This window comes from Triturus cristatus, chromosome 9 (assembly GCF_964204655.1).
Source record: "Triturus cristatus chromosome 9, aTriCri1.1, whole genome shotgun sequence".
Lineage (NCBI taxonomy): Eukaryota > Metazoa > Chordata > Amphibia > Caudata > Salamandridae > Triturus > Triturus cristatus.
Window position 1 is genome coordinate 305414063 of NC_140592.1, and position 21787 is coordinate 305435849.

Here is a 21787-nt window from a genome sequence, read left to right on the forward strand (position 1 = left end):
AGCATGCAATTAGAGTGAGGGGAGTCTAGCCTTGTCTGCATAGCATAGTGGTGACATGGATCCAACCAGGAGACACAGGAGTTGCTATCAATGTGTCAGTAGATGCAGTCACTCTGGGCCCAGGGCTGTGAGGGCCCCTCTGCACTGCAATTATTGGTTTTTGACTCCTCAGTATGAGAATAGAGGGCCCATTTTCCACTGTCAGGAAACACATTTTCAGCTTTATTCGCTTCCAAAATATGAGTACATTTAAGGATAATGTATAAATGTTCAAGGCTTAAAATGATAATATCGCATTAAAGCCTACTTCTGCGAGTTATCGCAGTCTTTAAACAGTCTCTCTCCTAAAATGAGGAAAATGTCATTTGATGGTTGGTTTAATCTAAGGAATAAGAAATAAAGCATGCAAGCAATTTAGAGAAGAATGCTCTCAATTAAACAGAAGAAAGCAAAAAAAGCTAACATTACAAAATTGCAGCTGCAATGCCAATATTAACCATTATTCCTCACTCTGTTATCGTAGCTAGAGCTGTCCACATTCCAGTGCTCTAACCAGTGACAGGACAAACAGATTTGCAGAGAGAATCTACCATAGATTCTCGGTGAGCGCAATGTCTTGCATTCTAGATGTTCACTGTGCATAAGTCTGTGTTTTTACGCAAATGTTTTAAATTGTGGGTTTCGACAATGGCATTATTGGAAAGATGTGCTTTCCTTATGTTGACAGGTCCACAGTAGACAGCATCAATAGAGTTGGGCTCGGGCAACCTCTGTGAAAGTGCAAATATAGGGAAAATAGACACCCACCAAAGACTGTGATGGCAACATCCACTGACGTATAGGAAAAGGGACGTAGCCTCTTTGGTATGATTCATTTCTCCAAGTGTTGCATTGCTAACTCTTTGCTCGACACCAGCCCATAGCATCACGTGAGCAGCATATTCCGCAGAACGATCTATGTGAAAATTAAAAATAACATGCTAGACACCACCATGATGACTAACCCATAATCAATAACTCTTGGCCACAATTTTCTATTGTGGTTAGATTAACCATGCCAATGAGCCATAATCAAGAATGCCATTAAGGTATAAATATGGTACCAGCCCTGACCTTAATAAAAATCATTGTCCTTAACATTAACCTAACCTTAAACGTAACCATTTTCTTTGCACTCACACTAAGCCTCACTGATCCTAATGCGAACTGTAAACCTTGGCCCCACACTTTCCCTGTTGTTAACCCTAATTATCAGTTATAACCCATCTTTTACCCTAACAAATTAGATAATTCCAATCATAACCCATTTTTAATTAATGTTTCAGTGCATTTTTAAATTCCGAAAATGTACACTACCTTATCGTTCCTTTTTATTTCTTCATTCTTACTTCTCTTAATTATGCCATTTTTTCATTTTGCACTTGAGGTTATTGTATTTCTTACTTGTGCTTTTGTTGCGTAAACTCAGTCTTTGGGTCAGCTCTACAAGGTTTGTTTTCACACCCACGGGTGAACTTAGTTCAATACACCAATGCTTGAATGTGTAAGACAGGTGTTTGTAGTCTCGCAGAATCCCAGCCAATACATAATTGAAGTGGAGTCAATGGCTATGGGTAACTACCAGGGAGCAGTGGTAACCCAAATGATCATTCAATAATGATTTACACACTCAAGAGCACTAGAAATGGAATATGCATTTCCACATATTTATTTGAAAATTGGTATGTTAAAATGAGAGGATCTAGTGCACACAATATTGGTAACATCACAGAATTTAAAAAGCAGCTAGGGACAAGAAGATTGCGTCTATGCGATAACACAATCCTGGCACCAGTTATTGAAGGCAGTAGGGAATACTTTGCAGAGCCTCAGAAAGTCTTACTGGAGACTTCTTCAAACAAGATCAATTCTGGTGCTGGGCTCATCTGGATGTGCGTCTGTGACTTGCATGAAGTTTGTCTCCTGACAAGTGGTCAAGTAACAGTCCCTTTATACCATATCTTATCTAAGATAGAATTTCCAACATCACCTTAGGAATTTCTTGGCATAATCATATACATCATCAGTAGATGTACTATTAAGGTAAAAATAAGTCAATGCAGATTACATTGTTTGGGTTATGGTTGTTATTTGACCTTAAAAAAGGCTCCTGTCCCAGACTGATGTAGCTCTGGGTGTTTTGTTGATGTCGTTGTCTGAGTGACATGACACTTTCACAGGGTGCGTTGAAAGATAAGGGCAGCCAATGTCTGCATTAAAGGCAGACATGTTGTTGATTCTGCAGAAATACAGAAAATGGAGTCAGGCCTACTGAAAATGGAGTCAGTCCTTGTAGTCTTTAGGTCATAATGACATGCCGTATCTAGGACAAAAGTAAGCAAGCTGGACTGGCCAACTAAATTGGAGACTGTAGCTAAAATGGAATCTGTCCTGTTTGTGTTTAAGAAACTAAAACTAAAAGAAGGAAGCCTAAAGCAAGTGATTAAATAGATAAAATAATAGACATGTGAAGGGAAACACCCATATGATTTAAGACATTCCTGGAAAACGTTCTTAGCTAAGCAATCACTAAAACATCATTGAATGTGTTTTTGATTGATCCGGCTTATCAAAAATTTAGGACACATTCATTATACATTTACAGAATAAAAGCACATGCTAGAAATTTGCATTTGATGAAACAGTAATTCATCACTTGTTATTTATTCAATAACACATCTTCAAAGTGAAATGAAAAATGTGTCATTTCACTGGAAGACATGAACTTTACAACACTTTCTTCTTTTCGTGTACACCCCCACAACCTGAATTTTTGTACTTCCCAATTCCATTTTACCTGTAAACTTTAAGCAAACCCTGTCTCTGTATAGCACAGTAACTTCAGCAATACATTTTACAAGTTGACTTTTTTTATCACTTTTTCTTAATTAAGCACAATGAAATGGGGACATTTCGCAGTGGATTTATTTTCCTCCAGTGTGCTGCTGAAATTGGCATTAAATAATTCCTGGAATGTGATTAGTGCGTTTGAAAACATTCCAAGTTAAGAAACGAGCTCACGGATGGTGTGTGGGCTTCAACGATATGTGCTACAATATTGAATCCTGGAATATCATCCCACACATGTATCGAGGCCATAACCTCAATTCCCAAAATATCGTCGAGGCAAGAGTAGATTTACTATTAATGCCATCAGGACAATTCAGGTGTCACTATTATGGTCACAATATATATATGGACGATATTTCCACTCCAGTAATGTGGTATAACACCTCTTCAAAGTAACTAAGGGCTGACCTGAACACCCAAGGTAAGGCAGCTAAACAGGTTTCAAACTTTCAGAGAAAAAATAGATTAATTATAGATATTCCAAATAGATCTATGACGACAGCAGTAGCTGTAGGTATGTGCCACCTGGTCTCAAATCCTTTGTACCCTTATAATCATGTACTCCCGTTGGGGGTAGCCAGCCCTGGTGTTTTCTACCCTGTGGCTTGCATTTTGGTGCCCCTGGCGCTGCTTTTGCATATTATGGTAAATGGGGTCATGAGTGCAGGAGTAGAAGCCAGAAGTAAATAGACTCTAGGAAACATTTTTACTTCATCTATTTACCTGCACTTGTTCTTACATTAGACTTCAAGTTCTTACATTAGACTTCAAGAGCAAACAGGAGGCTGTTGAGTGGCACAGGATGAGACTAAGGTCAATCCTGTGATGTCATCGGGGTTAAAGGGTGTGTGATGTCACTACCTCTATAGTTGTCATTTTGGATAATCTGTAACCAAGAGTAAAATAAAAAACACCCAGCTGCGAAATATAAAGGCGTACTATACAACTAATACATAAGCATTACTGACCACTGTGCAGACCCTGTCCTGTGCTTAGGATCCTCTCCAGAGGGCATGTATTGCCACCCTGCAATTACTGGCTCAGTTTGAGGGTGAGGGTGCATAATACCGAAATGGGCAATTAACACTTTTGGCTGGCCAATAATACTATGAGTACTCGCCCCACAATCTAACCCAGGGGTCTCCAACGAGTAGCTCGGGAGCTACTGGTAGCTCGCCAGTACCTTCAAAGTAGCTCTCTGAGGTGAAGTCAAGCCCAGTATCAATTTCAGAGTAGGTGCCTATTAAAGAAGGCAGCACTGATCATCTTAATACCCTAAGAGCGACAGCCAGCCAAACTTATCACAGTAACTCATACTAACACTCAAACACACACTGTGCAAGCTTATAGGACCTGCTACATGACAGTCTGTATCCAATCTCAATATAATTAAGCCACAAGGAGATTGACCATGTTGCAATCTCTCCTTTATCAGTCACAACATGTGTGTGAACAGTGCATCATCAAAAAAAGTAGCCTGAGCTGTAATCAGTGCTGACCCACTAAAGTGCGGGACTGCAGGAGTCAGAGTGAAAATGTGTCAGTTAGATGCATGATCAGCTCAAGACCTGAGGGGAACAGGGTATGATCCAGACCAGAGAAAATTAAGAGATTCATTAACATTTATGTGTGTGCCCATAATAAACACTATTGCTACCTGAAACTATGCCTGGTGCCAAGAACCGCCAAATATATATGCTAGCCCCATAATAAGAGTGTTTTATTTGGCCTAGTTGTGTCCATTCCTGACATATTAGTGCCAATGGCATAATTATGGTCATCCTTGACTATTTTATTATTTTTGGTCTAGTTGTGGTAGGCTGGCAGCCATCATAGACCTACTCTGACCATGACTGGCCTATATGTACCTATCCCTGGCATATTAATGGTCATGACTGATATGTGGTATTATCCCTGATCCTTCTGGGTTCCAGCCTTGGCACAACTGTGGCCCTAGTATAATGGTGGGCATTACTGGCATAATCCAGGCATCCGTGGTGCTATGGTGAACATCCATTATGATATTATGGGGTAACCCAAAATTGTCCACGGACCTGTGTAACGATTGGTATAGGAAACACCGGTCCTAGACTTCTTTTAAAGCTACAATTCAGTTATGAAAAACATTCATTAGTCAAAGGGCATCCGGTGCATATAGAATTAGCATTGTATCATTAATGTATCACCATTTGCTTTACAATGCAAAAAAGAATATCCTCAAAAGACACAAAGGCACAAAATATTGCTCCGATAGTGACTGTTTACTATTTAGTTACTTTTATAACAGATCATCATATTCAATGCTCCAAATAGAGAAAGAGGTTGCTCCAAGGGGAGTGTGAATAAGGAAAGTGCTCGTGAAGTAGGACAGATATAAAGGAGGGGAATCCAAAAGGCAAATTCAATAACCAATGAATTACACATTCTGGTATCCTTAGTAAATCTGGTCGTGGTTCATAGGGGCACCAGTTTTACAGATAGGCCTGTCCCTTATAGATTTACAAACATTCATTTCATGATTTTCTGATGATGCACAGAGAACATTCATCTATAAAAAGGCAGGCTGGGATGATATCAGGTACAGGCCCACTGGGGGAGAATGTCGATGTTTCGACCCTGGTGCACTGAGGGTAATTTATATCCTCTGCAGGCGGGTCTTCCTCAGGGGATGTATCCTGACTGTACCTCACCCTAGGTTGCCTCCCCTCCCCCCCGTCCTGAGGGAAGACCCGCCTGCAGAGGATATAAATTACCCTCATTGCACCAGGGTCGAAACGTCAACACTCTCCCCCAGTGGGCCTGTACCTGATATCATCCCAGCCCTGCCTTTTCACAGATGAATGTTCTCTCTGCGTCATCAGAAAATCATGAAATTAATATTTGTAAATCCATAAGGGACAGGCCTATCTGTAAAACTGGTGCCACTATGAACCACGACCAGTTTTACTAAGGATACCAGAATGTGTAATTGATTGGTTATTGAATTTGCCTTTTGGATTCCCCTCCTTTATATCCGCCCTACCTCACGAGCACTTTCCTTTTTCACACTCCCCTTCAAGCAACCTCTTTCTCTATTTGGAGCATTGAATATGGTGATCTGTTATAAAAGTAACTAAATAATAAACAGTCACTATTGGAGCTATTATTTGTGCCTTTGTGTCTGTTGAGGATATACTTGTTTGCATTGTAAATAAAATGGTGGTACATTAATGGTAAAATGCTAATTCTATATGTACCGGATGCCCTTTGACTAATGAATGTTTTTCATAACTGAATTGTAGCTTTAAAGAAGTTTAGGACCATTGTTTCCTATACCAATGGTGAGCATCCATGGCATATGACTGTAATACCTGGGAATTCAAAGTAGTCTGTCCATACGAGGCATTTGTACATGGGAGTACATGATGATAATGACAAGCTGAGGTTTTGAGGCTGTGCATTTCTCAAAAACTGAAAACTGATATTTTAAAGGCAGTTTTAGTTTTCCAAAATGGGGTTTCTTCTGGAAAATTGAGTTTGTTTGCCCACAGTGGAAAGTAGTATTTAATAGAAAAATTAGCATTTTCAGAAACTGGTGAATGATAATTCAAGCTGAGGTGGGGAGACGTACTGCTGTGCTTATGTCCTTTGTGCCACTGGGCATGTCAAGTTTTGAATGTTACTTCATAAGTAAAGGGGAAGCATTTAATATTGAAGAATTTTTTTCCAGCATTTCTGCTGGTAGCCGCAGTTGGTATACTTGGGTGGTAACTACTGAAAATATTGCTTTGGGTGGTCATAGTATAGTCACTATTTTACAGGTATAAAATTTGCTAGTAGCTCTGGAAGACTTTCCTTGAGCAGAAGTAGCTCTCACTACAGAAAAGGTTGGAGACCCCTGATCTAACCTAACAAAGACAGACCATCAGGTACACTTCATGTTTGCTCTATGTGGCTGTGTCACACTCGCACTCAACTTCGAATGCAGGTAAACAGCAGTAGATAGTGCAGCATTTGTAGTTTTAGGGCTGGCTGAGCCGTTGTTCGCCTTTCATACATGGGGCTGATTGATGTTTTTTTTAGCAGTAGATAGTGCAGCATTTGTAGTTTTAGGGCTGGCTGAGCCACTTTTCGCCTTTCAGACATGGGGCTGATTGATGTTTTTTTTTAGCAGTAGATAGTGCAGCATTTGAAGTTTTAGGGCAGGCTGAGACATTTATGGCCTTTCATACATGGGGCTGATTGATTTTTTTTACATCTACGTAAGCATTCCTGAGCACTTTGATTTACAAGTGTTTCATTATAATTAAAATATTTAGATTAGTTCTAGCAAGTACCAGCCGTAAGTTGGACCAAACCTTCTGAAATACAAGTAACATTATCGTGTTGTGCAAATAAACACAACTCTTTCAGATATTTGACTCTTACGGTTCCAGAAGACTTATGTTTTTCATACGCCATGTCACTTAGAAGGCAGTGTTATCTATACATAAATGGCGATACAGGAAGCAGCTACAAGTTTGAGTCTAGTGTGGGCAACATTTTGAGAGGGCGTGTTTTGGACGAGCCTGGGCAGACATTACTGCTTTTGCCGTAGAGTGCAAGTGGGAAGACGAGAGAAATTTGTCCTGCTGAAAATTACGCAGTCAAAAGTGGTGCCTAAAAGGCAGTGTGGAAGGTGCTTTTTCGTTCATTGTGTCTGAACCTGTCAAGCTAAAATTGCTAATTAATTTGAACCATGTTTGGTTTAAAAACTCCGGGGCTTATTTACGACCCATTGCATCCCTTTTACGCCGCCGAGTTGCAGTGGGGTTTCCAAACAAACTCCCGTTGAATTTGATGCTGTCCCAGATTTAGAGTGTGATATAAACCCCGGAAAGCGCCACATCCGTACGCCTCCCAAGGTGAGGCATAACGAAGAGAAATAGGTTTATTTCTCCTAGTTTTTTTGACATACAGGAAAACACATCTTTCAATTGTTTTTGTGCAGGAAGATGCCCCTTCCTGCTCAAAAGCAAGCTTGCCAGCAATGACGGCACCCTCGCACCATGGTGCAAGGGGGGCCTATGTTAGCGCTAGGCTGCGGATCGGCGCAAGCGCTGGCAGAAAGGACAGAAATGTACCATATTGCTTAAATAAGGTGCACTCCTGCCCTTTCACTTTGGCGTACGGCAGCGCAGCAAGGTGTTTTGTTGCGCTGCCCTATGCCGTAAATGATGCCCTCTATGCCTCCTGGAATTACTGGACTACATATCTACATTTGTGTGTTATTATGCCAACGATCTTGTTTTAGTGAGGCTACCTTTTGACAAGTGCAAATGAAAGTTGCGCTATGCTATGATCCACCTCATGTGTGTCCTAGTTTGGCCCATATTTATCCCTGTCCAGAGTTACCAGTATGAGGGAGGAGCAGTGGAATGGGGGATCGATAACCCCAGGGGAGGTAGCCCAGGAATTTGAAGGTGTACACTGAGATTATCCTGTGAAATTAGGATAATCTAGGGGAATCTGTAATGCTGACCCAGAGAATGCTGGTAAATTCCCATTCTTCCCAGTAGTTTCACCCAGAGATTCCAGATCCGCTGTAAATCCACAGATCTCATGTTTCCGATAGGCCAGTAACTCATTGTACTTGCCCATTGGAATTACATGAGCTCTCACGGAGAGACTCGTAAGTTTGGAATCTTGAGCTCAGTAGGTGTTAATATACTTGTTTACCAAATCTGAGACATGTCAGACTCCATCTAGAACTAATCTTGTCCACCAAAGACTTCCTCACCATTGACATATTGAAAGAATTGGAATATCGTATAGTGTGTGCTGATGTCACTGAAAATGGTCTTCTAAAGTTTTGGTGGGTTATTTACTACACACAGATAGATGCAGAGTACTGCGTAATTATGAGTTTATCCTGCAGGTTTTTAGGTCGAGCCTGGGCAGCCCATGCGCTGCTTTGCGAGGCATGCTGTATTGAGGTAGGGATTTGAAGCTCCGCCCACTCTCTGCCCACATTTTTCATTGGCTTGTGTCATATTCCACTGTAAACTGTGGCTGTTTATTAGTCAAAAGGCTTAGTAGTCCCTCCTTAATACCGCCTTGTCTCATTTTGTAACCTCTCATGGTGACACCCCCTGTTATGTTTCTCCGTAGGCTTTAATTACAGCCTACGAGCTCAAATAGCTTTGTTCTGCCTGCGGTTGCAGGCAGGACACGCTCTCTCATAATACTTTTTAAAAATGTTATAGCACACATTTGCAATGCAATAGGTCTCACATTTGTGAGAGTTTAAGCTATTGGCATTGTAAATGACAATGCCTTTTATTTATCGGTTTTAAAAACAGCACATATATAAAAGGTATTGTCATTTAGAATACCAATAGCTCAAACTCTCATAAATGTGAGACCTATTGCATTGCAAACGCTTTTTTATATTGGTCAGCAATTAGATGCAGTGCTTTGTCTCCCTTTGTGTTATTTAGCAATGCTTTGCGCCATTTACAAATCCTTAGTAAATAATTCCTTTGGTGTGGATTGTAAGGGTTCTGTCATGCACAGTTTTGCAAGCTGGAACACACCTGGCATAGCGCCTTTTTACAAACTTCATTTAGTGTTTGTGATTATTAGGACAATATGATTTGCCTAGACCTTGTGATGCAAAAGTAGTTATTTGCCACCATATAAAATACAAGTACATTGTGTTTGACAAGTACATCGAGTTTGAAGATACTACCACATAGAAACCCCTGACCAGATATACCCTATATTTACAACAGTACAAGGCAATAGACAGACATTGGCAACACTACACCATCCCGAACTATAACCCCCGAAATAGGAGAATATTAGCAAATTATTTTGTAGCATGTTTAGTAGTACTAAATGTTACTCATAAACTGGCGTCCGTAGTTTTCCTCCCCCACTGCTCCTATCTTTTCTCTGCATAGATCTTCTCCCAAACTGTGAAGATCTCTGCACACTTTAGTATATGTTTTGGTAGTAAATGTCAGAATGGGAATGGCTGGAAAATGGAAAATACTTACTACAAAAGTGGAGGGATTAAAGGAAGAATAAGGAGGGTCTAAGTGAAGGTTAAGCAGGGGTTTAGAGAGGGACATACATCCTCCCACAAAAGAGAAAACCCTATCCTACCCTAAGACGTGGCAGTCTGGATGACCAACAGCTGCCTGAAGCTCAGCCACCTAGAATACAGAAGTCCTCGTCCTCGGTACCACCCCTTCTGCATGGGACAGCACCTGGTGGCCAACCGTCCTCGGAAGCCCACCTACCCCCTCAGACCACGCCAAGAACCTCGGCATCGTACTCGGCTCATCACTCACCTTGAACCGACAGGTCCACGCCGTCACCTCCAGCTGCTTCAACACCCTCCGCAAGACCTTCTAGTGGATGCCCCCTGAATCAAGGAAGACGGTCACCTACACACTCATCATCAGCAGACTGGACTATGGAAACGCACTCTTCGCCGGCATCAACAAGTCCCTACTCCGCAAACTTCAGACAATACAGAACACCGCCGCCAGACTCGTCCTAGGCATCGCCCGACACGAACACATCAGCCAACACCTATGAAGTCTCCACTGACTCCCCGTGGAGAAAAGAGTCCCTTTCAAAATCTTCACTCACGCCTACAAATGCCTACACAACAACGGACCCAAATACCTCCACGACAGAATCAACTTCCACGTATCCAGAAGAAACCTCCAATCTTCCAACCTCACACTAGCCGAAACTCCGCGCATCCACAGAGCCAGAGCAGGTGGAAGATCCTTCTCTCACATTGCAGCCAAGACCTGGAACGAGCTACCGGCAGACATCAGACGCGCCCCCTCCCTGAACACCTTCAGGAAGACCCTCAAGACCTTGCTCTTCGGCTAAACAGATCTGCTGACCCCCCTCCCTCAGCTCCTTGAGACCCTCACGGATGAGTAGCGCGCTTACAATTCCCTGATTAATTGATTGATCCTATTTGTAAACTTGCCTTCCTTTGTCACTACAGCCAGACATGGATTCAAAGCAGTCATAATTGCACTCCAGCTCAGACCTGGAGTAAGTCCAGCACCACCCATAGCCAACCACTGGTACTGCAACACCCTCCCATAGAACATCATGTAGATGTATACTTGAAATTAATCCCAGTAGGAAATTATGTTAAAATAATTTCAATTATTTAAGCCATTTAAAAATATAAACACATGTTATTTAATGTTAGAACCATTTTCTAAAAATAAACGACAATTCTTAATTTATTTTTTAAAACTTTACTAACCTTTTTAACTGTAAAGATCAATGAAGCATTAATTTTTATTCCAAACCATTAAATTACTGTTAAATAATCCTATACAACACTTTTAATATTTTTAAATACCTTCGAAAATATATTTTTTTACTCTAGGGAGGATTTGTTTTAAATAGAACTTCGGAACAATAATTGTATTTAAAATGTAATATATTCAAAATGCTAACATTTTTAATTTAAAATTAAGTTAGCAATTTTGTTACATTTTAGTATATTATTCTACATTTAAAATAAATAGATAACGTTAACATTTAACTTAAATATATTTTATCTAATTGTTTGATAAACCTTTAAACATTTCCTTATACTTTACCATAGAGACATCGTTGCCCTGATTAAGGAGGTCCCCAGCATGTTTGAAGAATATCAAATATGGTTGTAAAGTCACTACTAGTAGAACTTTATGATCATATTTGACATTATTATTGACTACACTCCCGTTAACAGAGTGTGGTGATATGTGAAGCTCCACTTGTGAGTAACCTTATACCCAGAAATGGTGAGTAATCCAAAGTAGTAAAGTTACTAAAAAATGTAAGTGTTCACATCATATTTAAGTTTACCTTTGTGACTAGGCCCCATAGTATTTACACTCACTCTGATGTGATGCCCTAGGCTGCCACTAACCCTAAACCTAACCATAACTTAGGCTTTCCCGTTTTCAGTTTATATTTTTCATGAATTCTTGTAGCATGTTTTTAATGTTTTCAAAACATTTAAAAATCAGTGGTTATCACTGTTTCCATTTTTTGTGCCGTAAAAAATGTACAGGGGTGGTGTTTTTCCTATCCTTATGAAGAAACTTGCTTTTATTTCCTTCCTTCAGTTGTTAATTCCTATTATCAATTATTCTTTCTTTCTCCACAATCATTCCTTTTACCAGTCATTTAACTTGCTCTGGCATGTAACTTTTCATTATGTCCCATGCCGCCATGCCCATCTTGTTTTCCAACACTCAAATAGTTCTTCCCAGCGGGGCAGTCCCACCTCATATCAAAAGTGTGCATGGCTGGAGATATGCTTGCTCCTCATTAAGATTTGATTGCAGCAGGTAATAGATTAATGGTAGGCGTGTAACAATGGCATCCTGCTGCTGTGTTTAGTCAAATGGCAATATTCCCTAGAAAAAATGGATTTTCTACTTAGGTTATGAGGTATATTGTGTGGGGTATTCTGCAGTCCATTATTGTAAGCCAGTCTTGCGTAGTCCCATATATGTATCTGGACATACAAATGTATTAATACTCTCTTGTTTGGGCTGGACTGTTCCCATGAGGCACAGGGTCAGACTGATTTACATTTGGCCATGTCTGAACTGAGGTGGCAGAGTGGGCTAAAGAACGGTGATGGATCAAACCCGGATCTGTTGACTGTGTGTGAGTGTTTGATTGGTTCTGATGCTCCATCCATCACCACCCCCTTTTGTACTCTCTTGTTGGGGCCTTGTCCTGCTATACATGGGCCTAGGAGAGAAGCCTCCTGAGAAATTATTAAATGCTATTGGGAATATTATCTTTCGTGACAGCAAACTATGCCACTGTACGATAAAGAAATCTGGGATAGTGAGAAATTTATGGCATACAGGAGCTCTTTGGTCACTTGACTGTTTATTTCACACGGTCAATAATGTCAAATAGTGTAACATAAGAAGCAAACTGCTAAATGTAGGAAGACCACATAGCAAAGTCTCTGTACTTTCTTGAAGCTTTTCTTTATTTCACCTCATGTTTATGTACAATGTTGGGCTGTGCCTGCCAGATACTAGGCACATGTGTATATTTGGAAGCCATTGAGAGGTCTGTGAAGTATTGGTTAGTACCTGAAGTCTACCAGGCACGTCGGCATCCATGTTTTTGAAATCAGTCCAAAAACTGCTGGGCTCATGCTGGACATATATCAGAGTTGCACCAGCTACTTCATCATTGTATTCTGTGAAGTAGATTTCCACCATTCTATTTTTCCTGTTTTTTGTAGAGTGCTTGGCTACCTTGTCAATGCTTCCCATCGCTATGCATTGCAGAAACAAGCATTGCTAAATATGCTGCCATAAATGCAGCACAGCGCCATGTAGGGAGCATCATGTTGAATCTACGTGATGAACAAGGCATTGGATTAGGTCCTGAGGGGCCAGGGACCTTGGGGATCTACACAATGACAAATCTGGTGGCTTATCATGGCCTGCAAATGTGGCATAGGCGTATCCATCATTGAAATGTGCCTAGAGTTAAGAGCAGGACATATACTACTATAACAACTGAGGGCGCCAAAGCAGTATAAGTAGGCCTCCCGGTTTTATGGTATTTATTTTTTTAACATTTCCGTCTGTATTTATCCATATTTATTTTTTGCCCATTTTTTTGTATTTGTCCATATTTATTTTGTGTTTTGCATACAAATGTGTTGTAAAACTGTACATTTCCATATTTACTTACTTTGATGTCTGTCGTGTTTTAGCTATTTAAGTTGCCAAATATTACATAGCAGTACATCCACTGGAAAATATTAGCATTATACCACAAATTTGTGTTGACACATGCAGTTATTTAAAGAAATGTCATCCTGTTTTTTAATTTTCCATGCTGTCCATCTGCTCAGCTGTTGGGCTATAATTCATGAAACACAACACAAAGAGTCACCTAGAAGAAGCAAATTTTCTGTATTTATCCACTTTAAAAAATAAATGCAGACAGAAAGCCCATTGTTTTCTGTCTGTATTTATCTGTAAACATCAGTAAAAACGGAAAACAGGGAGCCTTAAGTATAAGTAAAGAAACATACTATGTTTTCTGATTTGCACTGAAAAGCAAATATTCACTCTGGTGGGGTTTTATCTGTAAAACTCAGTTTTAACTAAAAATCTGAAACCTTGACCTAAGTCTATCCCAATACTGTATACTAATCCTAACTCTAAACCTATCAACAACCCTGAATCCAACATTTATTCTATACTGAAACCCAACCATAAACCAAATCTTAACCCTTACCTAATCCTAACTTGGAACCTCCCCTAAGTCTAAGGATAACTGTACTTACCTTACCCAAACACTAACCTTAATTCTAAACCTAACACAAACCCTACCCCCTAAATCTAAGCCTACCCCTAAAACTAAGCCTACCTTATCCAAGCCTTAAGCTTAACTTTACCATAAAGCATAACCCTAACAGTAAATCTAATCTTAAACCTAACATTTCCTCTTACCCGAACCCTTACATGTACTGCTAACCCCCTACACTAACCCTATCATTATTATTAATTATTAATTAGTGCAGTCTCTGCAGTTGTATGAAGATATGTAATATTCTGTATAGTGTTATTTGTTGATGCAAAAGTCTACATCGTTATACTGAATTCGCAATGCTAGCAGTAGTTTAGAAGGTAACAAAGCTATGGTGCCTGCTCAACATTCTGGAAAGTGCTTCTAAAATCTATGCTGAATTCACTGGATGGATCAATGGTGCAATTTGTAGCATACAAGAGTGGCCCTGGGACAAACGGAAATGACAGAGAACTCTGCACCCTGTCAACAATATTTTGTCAGGTTATTTCCCACATAAATCAAACAAAAGGTCTATTTAAATTCACTAAATGGAAGCAAGCCATCCATCAATGCTGACATGCACAGTTGTGTTGAAAGGATGTTCTTTGAGATCTGCAAGTGCCAGACTTTTAAGATTTTGTCCTTCTTTTTCTTTTTCAGCTATTGGCAAGTTAAAGGTAAGGTTAACACTGCAAATCATCTGTCCTTTCTCTCATGGACTCTTGTCCAAATATGTTCTGCTTCAAATATATTGCTTGCTCTGTCACATGTATTTTCGTTCTGTTTCTCCTCTTAGCATGAACTGTGAATGCAAAAAGCCCATGTTTATGTACACCTAATCTCACCCTTTGTAGGCAAAAGTGAAGTTTTTGAGGGCATTATACCTTTCCTCAGTCACAGACTGAGGAATGATGGTATTTTGCTCTTAAAAATTGGATTTTCTCGCATGGAACTCTACAAGTATTGCTGAATAGCCGTGAGAGCAAATTTGCTGCAACAGTAGGTTTTTGGCAGTCCCAGATTAGCCCACTAGTTTAGCTGGGCAAACATCTGAGAACTAGAAAGGTTGTCGGAACTGACCAACCAATTGCATGTTGTTCCCCATCTTGAAATGCTTGCAAAGGCACTCCTGTCAGGGGTAAGCATAAATGCATGGCCAGGATGGGCATGTGGAGGGAAAGCACACAAAATTGAGGCGGTGGAGGGGAATGAATTTCTATAAGTGGACAAATAACTTTTACATGAGGAAGTAGCAACAAAACTTTGAAGTTCAAATGCATTTTAGTGTTACATATTTGTAGGTACAAATGGACACTAGTTAGAGGTCAGTGTGTGGAAATGGGTATGTAGGGTAGTACTCCAGGGAATCTGCACCGTTAGCTTATTCTCTGGAGTACTGCAGTAATACTTTAAAAATTCCTAGAAACTCAGCAATTTACTCTGAATGTAGGGATAAGTCTACTGAAATAGACTAACTAGTTTTGTGAATCTGGTTAAGAGTGTTTACAATTCTTCTAACACAGAGGGGTTCAGTCACCCATGAACATGTACTTAACTCTAAAGATAGAGCTGATTAATTGCCCCAGAACTAAAAATTACTCATTTTGTGATTTCATTGCATGCGGATACTTCTGTATTGTTTGCTCGGTCTGCTTCTTAACTTGCATCCCGGGGAAGTGCCACTTACAAGCAAATTGTGAGCATTCCAAGCAGTTAAGGGGCTCCCAAAACCCAGTCAGTCATTCACATGTCAGACTCATCTGATAGGTGACTGGCCACTTGCAAGACTGGACTGTAACAAGTCTTATTTTGGAATCGCTTGTTAAGTGGCTTTCTCTGCAGCCGTTCTGCCTGCTTGCCAAACAGAGCTCAATGCATTGCCAGCCTTATATAGCTCCCGAAGTTACAGATGACCAGACCCCATCAGCTGAAATCAAGCAAAGAATTTGCTGATAGTAAAGTTGAGAAAACTAAAGTTAGTTTCCATTGGAAATTCATGTTTTAGGGTCACTGTCTGCTGTATAAGCATGTCCATCACATTCAGAGTGTAGAACGACAGGTTCCGATTTGAAGCACTCCCTTTAATTGAAATGTAAGAGTATTTTCTAGCCCTTGTTATAGAGAACACCATAGAAGTTTGACCGGCTTCTCGTGCTTTGGTTTCCCATTGACAGCACGCAGGAAGCGAGGGGGAGCTCTTCCCAACCTCAGAGTCCTTGAACTCCTCTGGGAGTGTCTGCACGTTGGCCTCCAGCGTGATCGAATTGGACACAGTGATCGACGTGGAGGACTTCAACCCCTTGGAGGACCCTGAGGCCTCATCCTTCTGCCTGTCTGAGGAGCCCCTGTCTAGTAGCCTTTCTATCACTGAGGAGATCCTGGAACTGCTGAAGCAACGGGGTCTGGTCGAGGTCACAAAGGTTGTCAAGAGGTCCTTCAAAGAGGAAGAGGAGGATCTAAGCGTTGGCCTAGAAACAAATCAGGTACAAGGCTGTGTGAGCAATGTACACACATATGTACATATCTACGCAGTGGTTCAAAATGAATAGAGCAACGTATTGAAGTAAGCGATTGGCATTGCAAGATCTCACACCTTCCTGGGCACATACACCAACCCAGGTCCAAAGGTCAAAGGGCACCGCTCAAAAACCTCAACACTTGCCCCTTCCTAACCTAGGGATGGCGACCTGAGAATATTACCTGAGGAATGCATGTTATAATTGTGTGAGTTTAAAGTAGTTCTGCATGAATCTGTCATAGATTCAACTGACATGCATGATCCTGACAATTTGGAGATTCCCTCAGAGCATAGAAATACACTTGAAAGGGTAATGATGTAGGAATCGACCTGTTAGTGACCTCAGGAAAAATGCTATAATGACCTTCGATTTGCCATCATTTTCTCATTTCTCTCTTGATCATTGCGTTTGGGGCCAGGACCACAAACAATTGCTGAACTTTGACTTTAGAGATATTTAACCAAAAGAAAGGTAACATTTGCTGCAGTATGGGCAAAACTTAATTTCACAAAGGGCAGTCCGCTTATTAACCCCTTCAGTGCCCATGACGAGCTGGACTCGTCATGGAGCACAGTCGCGCTGTGCCCATGACGAGTCCAGCTCGTCATGGGACCCACCCTTGGGGGAAGCGCTGGCGCTCCCCCCGTGATTCCGCGATCTTTTTTTTTTTGCTGGGGAGGCAGGGGAAGACCTTCCCCTGCCTCCCCCCGCCCCCCCCGCCCGCGTCATCAATGACGTCAGCGCGGGAGCCGCGCTGACGTCACCGGAGGCTTCCCCTTTGCTCTCCGAGGCGCTGGAAGCCATTTGCTTCCTGCGCGTCGGAGAGTAAAGGTCAGTTTTGGGGCTGGGGAGGGGGTATTAGTGGATCTGTGCGGTAGGTAGGGTGGGGGCACAATGTTGGGGGGGTGGAAATGGGTTTTTGAAAACTCTGCTTTGTTCCTGCGCTTGGATCGTCCAAGCGCAGGCGATTTTATGTGAATTGTGAAAAAAAAAAAACGCTCGTTTTCGTTTCTTTGTCGTTTTTCACCTGGGGGGTGCTGCTAGCGTGGGATGGGGGTGGGGGGCGTAATAAAGTCAGTCCTAGGGGTTCCAAAGTGGCCAGATTGATTTTATTTGCTTACAAAAACACCAGCATCAGAGTTTGCCAGTGCAGTGTGACTTTCGTTTTCTCGTGTAACTTTGAACTGCATTGGTGTACCAAGGGGGGGCGAAAGAAAGTAAGACAGAGGGGTTGCAAAGTGGCCAGATTGATTTTATTTGCTTCCAAGTACACCAGCATCAGAGTTTGCCAGTGATGTGCTTTTTTCGTTTTTTTGTCTTCTTTTGAACTGTATTGTTGTTCCCAGGGGGCAAAGTAAAGTTAGACAGAGGGATTGCAAAGTGGCCAGATTGATTTCATTCGCATCCAAGCACACCAGCATCAGAGTTTGCCAGTGCAGTGCGACTTTCGTTTTCTCAGCCTAACTTTGAACAGTATTGTTGTTCCCAGGGGGGGGCGAAATAAAGTAAGACAGAGGGGTTGCCAAGTGGCCAGATTGTTTTTATTTGGATCCAAGTACACCAGCATCAGAGTTTGTCAGTGTATTGCTACTTTCGTTTTCTCATCTAACTTTGAACAGCATTGTTGTTCCCAGGGGGGGTGAAATAAAGTAAGACAGAGGGGTTGCAAAGTAGCCAGATTGATTTTATTTGCATCCAAGTACACCAGCATCGGAGTTTGCCAGTGATGTGCTTCTTTCGTTTTTTTGTCTTCCTTTGAACAGTGTTGTTGTTCCCAGGGGGGGCGAAATAAAGTTAGACAGAGGGATTGCAAAGTGGCCAGATTGATTTTATTTGCATCCAAGCACACCAGCATCAGAGTTTGCCAGTGCAGTGCGTCTTTAGTTTTCTCGCCTAACTTTGAACAGTATTGTTGTTCCCAGGGGGGGGCGAAATAAAGTTAGACAGAGGGATTGCAAAGTGGCCAGATTGATTTTATTTGCATCCAAGCACACCAGCATCAGAGTTTGCCAGTGCAGTGCGTCTTTAGTTTTCTCGCCTAACTTTGAACAGTATTGTTGTTCCCAGGGGGGGCGAAATAAAGTTAGACAGAGGGATTGCAAAGTGGCCAGATTGATTTTATTTGCATCCAAGCACACCAGCATCAGAGTTTGCCAGTGCAGTGCGTCTTTAGTTTTTTCGCCTAACTTTGAACAGTATTGTTGTTCCCAGGGGGGGCGAAATAAAGTTAGACAGAGGGATTGCAAAGTGGCCAGATTGATTTTATTTGCATCCAAGCACAGCAGCATCAGAGTTTGCCAGTGCAGTGTGTCTTTAGTTTTCTCGCCTAACTTTGAACAGTATTGTTGTTCCCAGGGGGGGCGAAATAAAGTTAGACAGAGGGATTGCAAAGTGGCCAGATTGATTTTATTTGCATCCAAGCACACCAGCATCAGAGTTTGCCAGTGCAGTGCGTCTTCAGTTTTCTCGCCTAACTTTGAACAGTATTGTTGTTCCCAGGGGGGGCGAAATAAAGTTAGACAGAGGGATTGCAAAGTGGCCAGATTGATTTTATATGCATCCAAGCACACCAGCATCAGAGTTTGCCAGTGCAGTGCGTCTTTAGTTTTCTCGCCTAACTTTGAACAGTATTGTTGTTCCCAGGGGGGGCCAAATAAAGTTAGACAGAGGGATTGCAAAGTGGCCAGATTGATTTTATTTGCATCCAAGCACACCAGCATCAGAGTTTGCCAGTGCAGTGCGTCTTTAGTTTTCTCGCCTAACTTTGAACAGTATTGTTGTTCCCAGGGGGGGCGAAATAAAGTTAGACAGAGGGATTGCAAAGTGGCCAGATTGATTTTATTTGCATCCAAGCACACCAGCATCAGAGTTTGCCAGTGCAGTGCGTCTTTAGTTTTCTCGCCTAACTTTGAACAGTATTGTTGTTCCCAGGGGGGGCGAAATAAAGTTAGACAGAGGGATTGCAAAGTGGCCAGATTGATTTTATTTGCATCCAAGCACACCAGCATCAGAGTTTGCCAGTGCAGTGCGTCTTTAGTTTTCTCGCCTAACTTTGAACAGTATTGTTGTTCCCAGGGGGGGCGAAATAAAGTTAGACCGAGGGATTGCAAAGTGGCCAGATTGATTTTATTTGCATCCAAGCACACCAGCATCAGAGTTTGCCAGTGCAGTGCGTCTTTAGTTTTCTCGCCTAACTTTGAACAGTATTGTTGTTCCCAGGGGGGGCGAAATAAAGTTAGACAGAGGGATTGCAAAGTGGCAAGATTGATTTTATTTGCATCCAAGCACACCAGCATCTGAGTTTGCCAGTGCAGTGCGTCTTTAGTTTTCTCGCCTAACTTTGAACAGTATTGTTGTTCCCATGGGGGGCGAAATAAAGTTAGACAGAGGGATTGCAAAGTGGCCAGATTGATTTTATTTGCATCCAAGCACACCAGCATCAGAGTTTGCCAGTGCAGTGCGTCTTTAGTTTTCTCGCCTAACTTTGAACAGTATTGTTGTTCCCAGGGGGGGCGAAATAAAGTTAGACAGAGGGATTGCAAAGTGGCCAGATTGCTTTTATTTGCATCCAAGCACACCAGCATCAGAGTTTGCCAGTGCAGTGCGTGTTTAGCTTTCTCGCCTAACTTTGAACAGTATTGTTGTTCCCAGGGGGGGCGAAATAAAGTTAGACAGAGGGATTGCAAAGTGGCCAGATTGATTTTATTTGCATCCAAGCACACCAGCATCAGAGTTTGCCAGTGCAGTGCGTCTTTAGTTTTCTCGCCTAACTTTGAACAGTATTGTTGTTCCCAGGGGGGGGCGAAATAAAGTTAGACAGAGGGGTTGCAAAGTGGCCAGATTGATTTTATTTGCATCCAAATACACCAGCATCAGAGTTTGCCAGTGCAGTGTGACTTTCGTTTTCTCGTGTAACTTTGAACAGCATTGTTGTACCAAGGGGGTTGAAAGAAAGTAAGACAGAGGGGTTTGCCAAGTGGCCAGATTGATTTTATTTGCTTCCAAGTACACCAGCATCAGAGTTTGCCAGTGATGTGCTTCTTTCGGTTTTTTGTCTTCCTTTGAACAGTGTTGTTGTTCCCAGGGGGGGCGAAATAAAGTAAGCCATAGGGGTTGCAAAGTGGCCAGATTGATTTTATGTGCATCCAAGTACACCAGCATCACATAGTTTTCCAGTGAAGTGCTACTTTCGTTTTCTGGTCTTCCTTTGAACAGCATTGTTGTTCCCCGGGGGCAAAATAAAGTTAGACAGAGGGATTGCAAAGTGGCCAGATTGATTTCATTTGCATCCAAGTACACCAGCATCAGAGTTTGCCAGTGCAGTGCGACTTTCGTTTTCTCGTCTAACTTTGAACAGTATTGTTGTTCCCAGGGGGGGGCGAAACAAAGTAAGACAGAGGGGTTGCCAAGTTGCCAGATTGTTTTTATTTGCATCCAAGTACACCAGCTTCAGAGTTTGCCAGTGTATTGCTACTTTCGTTTTCTCATCTAACTTTGAACAGCATTGTTGTTTCCAGGGGGGGCGAAATAATGTAAGACAGAGGGGTTGCAAAGTGGCCAGATTGATTTTTATTTGCATCCAAGTACACCAGCGTCAGAGTTTGCCAGTGTATTGCTACTTTCGTTTTCTCGTCTTCCTTTGAACAGCATTGTTGTTTCTAGGGTGGGAGAGGTTACCATTTCTGTAGGTACTGCAATACCTGGTTGATGGGTGAATTGGAAAACACAATGTGCACCATGGTTCTGTGTTTATGGATGTGGTCTACCATACTGCTTATGTTTTGTAAGGATGTAAGCAATGGACAGTGAAACGTTTCCCTTCAGGGCCCTCTAGTCATGTCCATAACTTTTCCGGTGAAACCACTCGCTGATTTCTGAATTGGTAGTGAGAGATCGTTTAGGTAACCATGTTGTTTCTGCTTACATTTCACATGCTTGGCATTCCCTAGGAGTTTTTTTTTTTGTCTGCGTATTACTCTTATCAAGTGCATAATTTGAATTGAGCCACATCCAAGTGTTTGTAGCGGGCACAATTAGGTTATAGCTGA

The 21787-nt window shown here is 41.7% G+C and overlaps 1 protein-coding gene across 1 annotated transcript in view; it reads left to right on the forward strand.

Annotated features, from left to right (window-relative positions):
- The window catches only part of LOC146797786 (uncharacterized), a 420200-nt gene that overhangs the window by 341083 nt on the left and 57330 nt on the right, over positions 1–21787 (forward strand). The window contains exons 16-17 of the mRNA XM_085624971.1: positions 14881–14897; positions 16395–16703. Coding sequence (XP_085481097.1) covers positions 14881–14897; positions 16395–16703 — 326 coding nt within the window. The remainder of the gene's footprint in view (positions 1–14880; positions 14898–16394; positions 16704–21787) is intronic.